Raw genomic sequence first — 11,449 nt, 5'->3', positions numbered from 1 at the left:
TGGATGCCTTCTCCCTCTGGGTTTTGAAATGTCTCTGAAAAGTCCAGAGCGGACCTTAAGGAGTGAGCAGTTAGTTACTTCTGATCTGTTTCTTCTCACAAACAGATGGCAAGCTGACCGGCCAGTGGGAGAAAGCAACGTGAAACTGAGGATAACAAATGAACAGACAACAGACCAACCTGGCACAGAAAAATGACCCCAGGACCGCAGACAGCATCAGGTAAAAACCATAGAAAAATACAAATTAATTCCATCAGGTTAACCATTAGCGTCGCTACGGTAAGACTGGGTGTACAGCCCCGTAAAATGTGGAGTGTCCTAGCACGGAAAGGAGCAAGCCAACCTAGGAAATGCTGATAGAGGGATTGTGCTCTCGTGGTTTCCATGGCGTGGTTACATCAGACAGGATGCAGCGCCACCGGTAGGCGGCGCAGTGCTCACGCTCTGGGCCAACGTCCTCTGGTGGGGGGCAGGGGAGGGGCAGCTGCGGGATGCACCTGTCGCTCTGTGGCCAGCAGGAGGCTGTGACCTGGCCCCAGGCTTCCTGGAAGCCCGTGGGAGTGATGAGGCACCTCCACCCGGGAAGGAGCTGGTTTCTGAAGCAAAACGGCCTTCAGGGCCCGAGACACACATGCTAGGGATCGGGAACGCCCCCCGCCCCCCGCCCCAGCGCGGGTGGGTGGCTGGGCAGGAGAGGGGGGCGGGGTGCCCAGCCCCACACTGGTCCAGGGAGAGCCACGCTGCACTAGGAGCGGCCGGGGCGGGGCTCAGTCCTCCTCCTCCTCCTTGGCTGTGGCTGGGGGCACTTTGTCCTGAACCCTGAAGCACTCCACGAAGAAGTTGACGATGGTGCGGTGCAGGTGCTGCCTGAGGGGGGCGCTGTGGAAGTAATGGCTTTCGTCCGGGTAGATCTGCAAGGAAGGCGAGACGTGAGGGGCGGCTGGCCCTCCCTGCCGGAGAGCGGGGTGCAAGGCTGGGCACCACGCAGGCCCCAGGGAACCTACGAAGTGAGTTTCGCCATGGGGTTCCAGGGCCTTAGCCTCCGGAGGGTCAGCTGGGAGCAGGGTGCATCAGCTTTGGCTAAGCCAGAAGACACTCGGCTCAGCACAGCTTTGAATCCGCAAGATGGACATGTGTGCAGAGACCCAAGCCTGCAGGGGCTGCGGCGCCCACAGGACTGGCCAGAATCTTGAGCGCTCCCTCTCTAATCCTTAGGAGCCTGGACAACATCCTGCTTCCCCTGGCTGCCTCCCACCTTGGCATCCTGGCTGACCACTCACTCCTGGGGTGGCCGTGGACAGGTAAGTTTCTGGTCGTGTCCAGTGGAGATGGTCGCTGTAATAGAATCTAGCTTGTAATGTTGTGTGGGACTTAAACACCACCATCCCCGGGAAGCACTCAGAACAAGGGCTGGAAGCCTATGGAGCGCTAAAAATGATGGCAGCTAATTCCTCTCTGGCCACGTGTAATGACACCTCCCATACACTAGGGGCGCTACACCATGTCCACAGCCAGCCAGATTCAAAGCCAAGTCTAAGGAACCTGAAAGCCCGCCTTCTTGACAAGGTATCCGGCTGCCTCCTGCAATTCGAATTGTGTTTTTCTGTTACGTCTCTGAAGGGGTGGCATTCACTTTATTTTGGAGTATTTATTCATGAGGCCATGGAGCTATTATTGTATAGCTCTGTTAAACTCTGTTAAACTATATTATTATATAGTACGTTAAAATTCGACTAGTAGAAGAGCAGTATATTGAAAAGAAAAGAAAAATAGAAAAATAGTAGGAAGCACCTCTCCTCTGGCCCCAGTCCCCCATGTCCCATACCGTGGAGTTGACCGCTGCCACAAACCCACTGAGTCTGTGCTAAGGTGTTCCTTGTGTCCGCAGGTGGGACGTGTACTGCTCAGCACCTTGCTGAGGTAGCAACAGCCCCTACCTGGGGGAATCTGGCCCATCTGCTGTGGCTACGTCCTGCGTGTACGACACCACGGGTCCACTGTGCTCTGAACGTTTCAGAAGAAGCTCATGTGCCACATGAACTAAGCCCTTCCTTCCCTGGCATCCACACCTGAGCCGAGCACCTGAGCAAGACGCGGTCCCGGCTGGCCCAGCCCACAGGTGACCCTCCACAGGACAGGGGGCAAGCAGGGGGCAAGCAGGGGGCAGTGCCCGGGCTCCTGGAGAGACAGGGCTCTGAGGAAATCTCCCATTTATCCATCCCTGGGCCCCCCAAAGACATCGGGGTCATACCTGTTTGGGCAAAGGAACCAGCCACCAGGGAGGAGGTGGAAGTCGTTTCCAGAAGCAGCACTGTGCCTTGCTGGAAAGAGCCTGGACTTGGGCCATGAGTCAGAGCTCAAGGGCAGTGAGGAGGCTGAGAGTTTGGGTCTGGGGCACGGGTGGTTGGTGGGCATGGGGGGGGGGTCTCCGTTCACTGTTCAGCTGCAGCCGGTGCTGGGGCCTCTGGCTGGCACTGGTGACCTTGTGCTGCTGCCCAGGGGGTGGCCCGTGAGACAGGGCTCCCCGTCACTGGTCCAGCTGATGCTGGGACTGCAGCCCCACCCACACAGGTCAGGGCCACCATGGCCTCACAGTTGGGTGATATGGCTGCCGGCTGCCTTGCTCAGTGCACGGGGGATGGGAGGGGGCAGGGGAGGCCCCAAGGGGCTTAAACTCCGCCTGAGTGCAGGACGGAACTGTCATAACGACTTGAAAAATGAGCCCCTGCTGATTTGTCTATCGGGTGCACCGGCCCGCGGCTGACAGGCACAGGCGTGTGGGCAGCAGAGGGAGCTGCTCGGAAGACGCCCGGCCCCTTCGGTGCGTCTCCAAGCGTGTGTGCAGGTGTGTGCGTGTGTACCTGCAGGCTGTAATTAGCCTTTCCCTTGATGAGCTGGGTGATGAGCTCTGCCGTGTGCTGGAAGTGGATTTTTTCTGTTGGGAGAAAAGAGGAAAGAGTCACATGTTTGTCTACGCCTAAAATGCCATCGGGGCATGGCCATCATGGGGTCCCCAGGGAGTGACTGTCCTCCGCCCTCACCATCGGCGGTCGCGTGAATGATCAGGAACTGCTGTCCTTCCAGCTCGGACACCCGATGGCCCACCTTGGTCATCTGCACAGGTGGGACAAGAGGACGGAGTTAGCATCAGTGCTTCAGGGATGGGGTGGTGTGTGTACAGAGACCCCTGAGAATGCAGGGCGGGGTCTCGGAGTGAGACTTCCAGAGAACTGGGGCTTTCTGTCCACAGAAATGCCCAGCCTACCCAGAAGCCTCTGCTCTCCTCCCACAAACCCCTTTGATGAAGAGGAGGGGGCGGGGACAGGAATGGAGACACTCTGGCTTCAGAGGAGATGACATCCTGGCCGGACCGTTCCATGGTCCTTGCTAAAGTTTCAACCTCAGGCCACTGTCCTGCTGCACAGCACAAGGCTGGCCTCCATGGGGCTGTCCCATCGAGCCACTGAATGGCCTCGACTTAGCAAGATGGGTCTTGGGGGTCATCTGACCTCTAAGCAATAGGTTCTTCTAAAGCGGAAGCAGCCTTGAGTCCAGGGTGGGGGCAGGGAGCACGTACACCCCACCTCTGAGGACCGTGGGACAGACCCTGCCATCCAAAGACTTTCTTACTTTCTTCCTTGTCCCCCGAGTTCCAGAGTGGAACATGACACCAACCCAAGGGGGTCGCAGCTGCCTCTGGTCACAGAGCGGTGGAGGAGGGTGGGGAAGTCTCCTTGACAGGAGGAGAGGTCAGGAATGGCACCCTGGGAGGGCGTGTGGGTTCGGGTTGGGCTCAGGGAGGGAAGGGAGGGAGAGAGGAGCTCAGAGAAGAGGGGACCCACTGTCTGGCCCAGGTGCATCGGTGGCCTGCACTTACCTCATAGGCTCTGTTGTCAAGTCCGTGGAGGCCCAGGTACCTCTCGGAAAAAGCAGACGCTGTGCACAAGAGAGGGACAGAGGGTCACCGTTTGTGCAGAGTCTGCACACGGGACCCCCCGGGACGCCTGAGGACCGGGCTGTGGCAGGGTGAGCTCACTTGCTCTCACCCAGCCCGCGTCTTTAAAACACCCGACTCCGCCTCTTGGGTGGCCGCGGAGACATTTAAACACATGAATGCCCGGGACTGGGGTTCAGGCAGCAAGGTGAAACCTTAATTTAGCAGAACCTGCTTAGCCAGAACCCCAAAGAAACGGCTCCCCAGTCCGCTCGCCGTGCGGGAGGGGGAAGGAAGACTCAGAGCCAGCTCCCCCGGGATCTGCCCTGTGCTCAGCCTCGGCACGTCCCCTTCCGTTCCCAGCCCTGGCCTAGGTTTGCGTGAGGACCTGGGGGCTGCCCTGTCCGCAAACAGCCGCAAACAGCATCCACAGGTTTCGGGGACATCCCTCATCAAGCAGCAGGGCCAACGTCCCATCCGGGGCGGGGTGGCCGCCAGGTGGGGGGACGGCAGCATTGACGGGCCCGAGAATCAGGCACGTGGGAAATGGCATAATGAAAAAAAATTAAAGACTCACCAAGTTTCAAAAATATAAAATCTTCTACGTGCATTCCTGGGGGAAAACTCATCTAACGAAATTTGGAATTGAGGGTCTTGGGAGATGGCCCACTGATATTTGCATTAGAGCGATTTGTAAAGGTTGGCGCGAAAGCCCGGGGCTGCTCGGCGCCGCAGTGGTCCCTGGACCCCTCAGTGGGCATCTGGGGGGGGGACTCATGTCACACAGCCATTCACGTCCAGAGCAAAGGGGCTGGCTGCCCAGAGGGAGGGGGAGGTAGGAGCCTCAGACCCCCTAACAGTGACACGGAGCCACCTCTGTGCACAGACCAAGGCCGGACCCTGCCCCTGGCTCATGCCAGTGAGAAACCCCCTCACTCTCTCCAAGGACAGGGGCTCGCACTGTCCAGGGAAAGGGCTGGCAGAGGGGGGCTGAGCCCTCGGAACTGCCCCCACTTCCACCGCACTGCACGCAGCAGTCTCTGCTCCGCCCATCTGCCCACCACGCCCCCTTCCTCAGGACACGGAGCCCATTTGGGGCACTTCTGGGGAATCTCAGTTCCTTTTCACCGGCGGACACACCAGGGTCAGAACCACTGGCTGAGTCTTCTGGTCGCAAGAGCTAGGACGCAGTTCACAGGCACGGGGGCCAGTGACTTGAAGTCCTCCCTCAGGTCCTCTGTCTGCGCTTCCCCCATGAGCCTGACAACCCACCGTTGGTGCCCATGTGGGGGCAGGTGGGGACACGGCACCGGAGGGAGGCCACAGGGGCCTCTAGTCACGGGCTTACCGTAGAGCTTGAAGTCTGTTATCGGAGAGAGCGCAGCGCCACAGGTGAAGATCTGGCCTTGGTTTTCACCCTTGGCAGGGAGGATGTGGGTGCTCAGGTAGCCCCCGTAGTCCTGGGCAGAGAGAAAGGTGGTCAGTGGGGGCGAATGTCAGTCCTTCAGCCGTGACAGCGACCTTAGACGCACCGGCCACTCAAGCAAGCATTCTCATGGAGCTGCTTAAAGAAAACAGTTTAACTTCGAGTTTTTAAAAGGCACGTAAGAAATAAAAACCGAATACCTTCCCAACTACATATTCCGTGATGCACATCTTGTCCTCTCTGGGGCCCCAGTTTGAGGTGATAGGTGAGAGTGACCTGAAGTGTGACTGGGTTCTGGGTATGGGGGGTGCTGTGGGGTGCAGGGCTGGCACCGAGGCCTGGAAACAAGCACCTTCACCCTGTGTCTCCTGCCAGTTCCTGGTCTCCAGGCAAAGCCAAGCCGTGGAGGATGGTGCTGCGTGATTCTAGGGGAGGCCGGCCCCGTGTCGAAGGGCTGCTGCGATGAGCCGGCTCGGGGGCCGCCATGAGCCAGACGCCCACGTGTGTGCCGTTGCCTTGGGGTTCACACAGAAGACCCCCTTCCTGCACCCGGATGTTTACTGCAGCTGCAGTCTTAGCCGCTGAAGCTAGGAAGCGACCGGGATGCCGGTCGGCAGCGGATGGAAGAATAAACTGCGGCCCACGCAGATGGCAGGTGGCTACTCGGCACTGAAGGGGGGGGATTGAGAACCATGAACAGACAGGGAGGGGCCTGGAAGGCGTTCCCCTGCACCCGGCTTGGAGCCGAGTTGCCCCAACACCTCTCGTGGCCTCTGTGCCATCATATTATAATTTCCACATGAGGAGTTTCCCCAGGTCATCGGTGGGAAACCGGTGATTCTGGCGTTGTTCTGTGGTTTGCCTCGTGTGCTGCCCTTTGGAGTCTGGTGGGGGCGAGAGAACAGGGGCTGCCTGCTGCCCAGGGAACGAGGCCAGACATGGATTCGAGCTTCCCCGGACCCAGTGGTGGGGGAGAGGGAAGGGCGGGGTCAGGGAGGAGAAGGTGGGAGGGGCAGAGACTGCCCTGGGTGGCCCTGAAGGATGGACGCAGGTCCTTATACATCTCTCCCAAGTCATACAGTGGATGACACCTAGAGTGACCCATGGCCTCGGGGTGTCCCTGTGGCCTCACCGGTCCCAGCCGGTGCTCCCTCTGGTGGTGGCGCTGATAGTGGGGGAGGCTGTGCATGGGGTGGGGGGGCGGCGTGCAGGGGAAAACTCAGCCCCTGCATCTTGGTTTTAGCAGAGAACGTCTCCGAAACACAAAGCCCGCCCAGTCGGTTTCCCAGAGGAAACCCCATGCATTTCACCTCCTGGCGTTTCACTCTTAAAGAAATAACTGCTCGCTCGCCACCAGACCAGAGACACTCCCCGGAAACCTGAGCCAGGCCCGGGTGAGGGAGGGACCCTGCAGGACATGGCCCTGAACTGCAGGCAGGTGGGGGGGGCAGATGACAGACGGCACACTCACCTCCCCGTACACGGCCACGCGTGTTTTATCGATGTACGGCTCTTTCAGCATCATCCTGCGAAGCCCAAGAACAGGTGTCAGTCACCCAGTGGGGCTGCCTCTCCATCCCCGGGGGGCCTGGCCCTGCTCCATGGCCGTCTCTGTGTAGAGAGCCCCACGTGCCCCAGGAGACGCTGGAATTCTGACCCGTGTGTTCACTGCGTCCATCTAGCTGGTGTCTAGGCTTCTGCCCACGTGACAGCCTGAGGGTCCCTCTCGATGGCGCTGAAGGCCATCCAGGTACATGGGGCTCGCCGACTGAGACTTCCGAGCGCAGAGCAGCCAAGGCCGTGCTGGGGTCCCTGACCTGCTGCCGCCACCCTCACTTGGACCCCGAGACTCCCGACCCTCCCAGATGCTGCGAGGGTGCTTTGGGGTTGGTGGGGACCCCACCCTATCCGAGGTGTCTTTTGTCCCCAACTCCCTGAGGGGGTCCCTGACCTGTGCTTCCTTTAGCCAGTGCTTCGGTTTGAGTGCCCCCAGGCCGAGTCCGCTCGCACGCCGGCCCCTCCACCACCCACCCACGCGGCGCCCTGCACGGCCCCCTCGTCCTGGCTCGCAGTGTGTTCTGTGTGGAACGGCAGCTCCCGTGCTCCACCCGGCAAACCCTGCCCACCCTTGGTGGCGAGGCCTCGGCCCCCAGGGCCCTTTCTGGGTGGCTGTTTGCCCCAAGGCCCATCCAACGCTATAATGGCTTCACCTTCCATCACGGGACCGTCCCTTTTCCTGACCCCAGCTTGCCTGGTGAGGGGACTTTGTGCACGTCCCCAGTGATGGAAAGTGCCACCCCGAGCCCGAAAGCAAGAGGTGGGGGACAGCAGGGACCTCCAAGGGGCCGGGAGCTTCGGCGAGCTGGTGTGCCGGGCTGGCCTCACGGTTTCTCAAACTGATCAAAGGGCCATTTCTCGCTGACGAGTGGAAACGCAGACCCCGTCCGAAACTGAGCCCAGGGGCGTTTTCTTGGGTCTCTGCTTCCTCAGAGAGTCCACTTGCTTACGAGTCACACAGGTGCCACCGGCTACCTGTCCCTGTCCTTGTAGTCTTTGGTGGCTTAACAGTTGACACTGTGACACTGTGTCAACCGCTGTGTTGACATAGGGTTCCCGGAACAGGTTCTGCTCTTGCTTTCAATCAGGTGGCGGATCAATCCTTGTTTTTAGAACACGCCGCGCACCCAGTGCTCGGAGGGGAGCAGCCAGACTCAGCCCAGAGGCCGAAGGGCGCGTGTGATTCTGTGACCTGAGAGGCCTGTGCACCCCACGGGGAGGGGTCCGGCCAGGGTGAGCGAGGACGGGAGAAAGCAGTGGCAGGTGGAAAGGTGCGAGGAGGAGGAACAGCAAGGAGGGGACGGCGTTGTCAACCCCATCGGGCAGGCCCCTCGCGGCTGCAGATGTAGCTGAGACATCTGCACCACCCTGTGGTGGCTGCTGAGTCCAGCCCGAGACATCTTCCGTGGTGGACAAAGCTGGCTGCCGACCCGGCATCCCCCTACCTGACCTTCCCGACAGCGTCCCACCCTTCTGTCCTTGGCTGGGCCCACAGTGGACCTGCTGGCCCCAAGGTGACCGCCCACATGTCCTTGAAGGTGTGAGGCTCCGGAGGGTGCAGGAGATGTAGGGAATGCTGTTCTGGGTGCTTCCCTTCCCTTCTGGAAGTTTCTGGAAGTAGTTCCCTTTTCAAGTTGCTGGGTGAATGAAGTACGCAATGACGTGCTCTTAGCAGCCATCCTGTGCACATGAGGACAATGAGCCTAGGAGGAGGCCACCGTGGCCAGCTGAGAAGGGAGATGCTGAGGGCCTGGGTGTCTGAGCCAGCAGCCCCAGGGCCTGCCACCCCTCTGGGCCTTCCAGAGCAAACATTGTTCCTTGTTAAAAAGCCCACTTGATGCTGTGAAGCTGTGTTTGTTAACTTCCAGGCAAAAGCATGTCCCAGATGCACCTTCCCGCGCTGTCCAGTCTGTGGACACTTCTCCCTCCTTCATGTCTTCTGTCTGCGATGCACATGGGGGTCCAGACACACTGCCTGTCGCTCCACCACCAGTTCACAACTCCCTGCAGGACAGCGGGCACCTGTTCCCTCGCTGTCACTTAAAGACCACTGTCTGGACACACGCCACTGCCGCCACCATTGTGCAACACGGGAGAACACATCGGGGAGAGTCAGTGAAGCAAATCCTTTCAAACCTGTGAACCCCACAGGCGAGGCAGCGAGGTGCCCAGCTTCCTGACCCTCAGTCGGCAACTGCTCAGCAGTCGGGCTCTGGGTGCTGCCCCCCCCCCCCAGGCTGCGTGGTCATGAGGAAGGCCGCCCTTTGGGTCTTTCTGGTCCTTCTGAGTAGGCGGGTCTCTCAGTGGTCCGTCTGTTACTGCGTCCATCCATGGCACATCCATCCACAGAAACTCCTTGTCTGCCCGGCAAGTCCGGCAGCCAGACGCAGGCTGGCACAGGGGCCTGGTGCCTCTTTTCCTGGGCACCTGCGACCCTCGGTCAGCAATCGTGAGCCCCTGGAGCTCCTGGGCCCAGCCTTTTCTTGTCTTGGTGACACCTGGCTGGGCTCGTTGACACCGAGACAGGCGTGTGGCGAGCGATGGACCAAACAGAGCTGCTTTCTGACTGGCCACCTAAGTGAGCGCGGCCCTTCTCTGTCACAGGGGGACCCGGCAGGACGACCCGAGGCCTCTGTTTCTGTGCCACATTTTGACCCATGAAATAGAGAAGCAACCCAGCCAGTGAGTGTTTCGGGGGGCTTTCTCCACGGAAACACTCATGTCGGACTATTTTGAACGCAAAACATGGGCCCTGACCAGAAAGGCATCAGAGCGGCCGGTGTGGGGCTGAGGGGACACACAGCCTCCCCCGCCCACCCCCTGCTGTTGCCAGGACCTGCCCCGGGCGGGGGGACCCTCACCGCACAGCCTCCAGCTGGTCGCGCTCCTCCAGGACGCCCAGCCGCCGCCGCACCTCGTGCAGGAGCCTGGTGCCCTGGAAGCCGCTGCCCCTGCCGTCACACCGCAGCACCACGGCTCCGTGGCTGCTCACCAGCGCCGTCGGCCAGCTCACCGCGAACTTCTCCGCCACGCTCTGGCTGCCCGGGCTGCCGTCCCTGCAACAGACCGGCCGGGGCTGGAGGGCCTCCTGGGCGGCTGTGCCCACGCAGCGCCGCTGCCCCCCCGGCTGCCCCCTGCTGGCTGGGTGCCCCAGTTTGGTCACCTTGGGGGGGCCCTGGGGTCTCTCTGAGGTCACTGAAGAGACCAGCAAGGGGGGGAGAGAACACTGTCCTTGGTTTCTTTGAGAGACTGATGAAAGTCTGTTTCATCAGGAGAACGGGGTGGTGCGGGAGACGTGTGTACTGTGTGTGGTATGTTGGCGTGTTGTGTCCATGAATGTGGGCAGAAAGGGAATTTCCATGGATGGATGTGCCATGGATGGACGCAGTAACAGACGGACCACTGACAGAACCACCTACTCAGAATGACCAGAGGGACCCAAATGTGTGTTGTGTGTATGCACGTGGTATGTGTTGGTGTGTACACATGTGTGATATGTGTGTGGTATGCGTGCACGTGGCATGTGTGTTGTGTGTATGCACAGGGCGTGTATTGTGTGTGTGCATGTGGTGTGTGAGGTGTAAGCTCTATGTGAGTGCAGTTCTTGGCCAAGTGCAAGCCTGTCTGGACAGTGAGGACAGCAGGTGAACTGCAGAGTCTGGGACCAGGTGCCGGGGTGTGTGGGGCCAACCGAGCTGGCTCATCAGATTCGCTGCTGATGTGGGTGACCACCCTGTGGCCCCGACACACCCCCAGGGGGACCCTGCTCCCCACCGACCCCTTCCAAGCCATCAGGCGGAGTGCGGGGAAGACCAGACAGGGAGGAAGGGATGGGCTGACCCTTCCACGGGGCGAGTCGACCCCGGCACCTGCTGAGGGCCTGGCTGCTCCCCACTGGGAGACGGGGGCCTGATCGGACCTGCCCCCCGCCGTCAGGGCAGGTTAGAGAGCTCTTAAAAGCCGTTCTAAACCCGGAGGCCTGCTCATTAGCACAGGAATATCTGAAATAATTCTTTGTTGGCCAGGGCACGGGTTCAAGGCTGCTTTATAGCTGGGAACATGACCCCAGCCAGTGGGCCAGGCCCCGGGCAGTGCCAGCTGCTGCTCAGGCCCCCGCGAGCCACAGACCACACCCGCCCTGCGTGTGTGCTGGGACACGCTGCTGGACTTCCAGACTGGGGCTGAGCCCGAGGACCAGCCACGGTTGTGTGGAATCTGAACGTGGACCTGCTCACACTGCCCCCGGGCGGGGGGGCGGGCACAGAGCCCGCTGTCCCTTGATGCCCGGGGTCACCTACAGTCAAAGACATCATGGCTCCCTCTTGTCATGGGGTTTACGAGTTCTGGATTTGTCTCTAGGGGTTACTGAGCTCCCAGCCAGCACCCCAGGAAGGAAGAGGCAGGGTACTCACACCACCAGGAGCAGGGGGTAGTGGGTGGTCTCGGTGAAGGTGGCCGGCTTCAGGATCTGGACGGGCAGGCCTGGCAGACAGGGAACACAGGTGGCAGGTTAGGGCTCCGGGCCTGGGAGG

At 60.3% G+C, this 11,449-nt stretch overlaps 1 protein-coding gene across 4 annotated transcripts in view; it reads right to left on the bottom strand.

The window, feature by feature from the left end:
• Positions 1-212: 212 nt before the first annotated feature.
• Positions 213-11,449, bottom strand: part of DPP6 (dipeptidyl peptidase like 6) — a 532,157-nt gene continuing 520,920 nt past the window's right edge. For all 4 annotated transcript variants that reach the window (XM_053671913.1, XM_053671915.1, XM_037131931.2 and 1 more), the window contains exons 19-26: positions 11,330-11,399; positions 9,779-9,973; positions 6,832-6,886; positions 5,283-5,394; positions 3,878-3,936; positions 3,042-3,114; positions 2,862-2,935; positions 213-911 (exon numbers count right to left, since the gene is read on the bottom strand). In XM_053671913.1, the coding sequence (XP_053527888.1) occupies positions 768-911; positions 2,862-2,935; positions 3,042-3,114; positions 3,878-3,936; positions 5,283-5,394; positions 6,832-6,886; positions 9,779-9,973; positions 11,330-11,399 (782 nt within the window). In that variant the 3' untranslated portion in view covers positions 213-767. The remainder of the gene's footprint in view (positions 912-2,861; positions 2,936-3,041; positions 3,115-3,877; positions 3,937-5,282; positions 5,395-6,831; positions 6,887-9,778; positions 9,974-11,329; positions 11,400-11,449) is intronic.

This window comes from Artibeus jamaicensis, unplaced genomic scaffold (assembly GCF_021234435.1).
Source record: "Artibeus jamaicensis isolate MK-2021 breed Jamaican fruit bat unplaced genomic scaffold, CSHL_Jam_final contig_718, whole genome shotgun sequence".
Lineage (NCBI taxonomy): Eukaryota > Metazoa > Chordata > Mammalia > Chiroptera > Phyllostomidae > Artibeus > Artibeus jamaicensis.
This window is presented reverse-complemented; position numbering and strand designations above follow the sequence as displayed.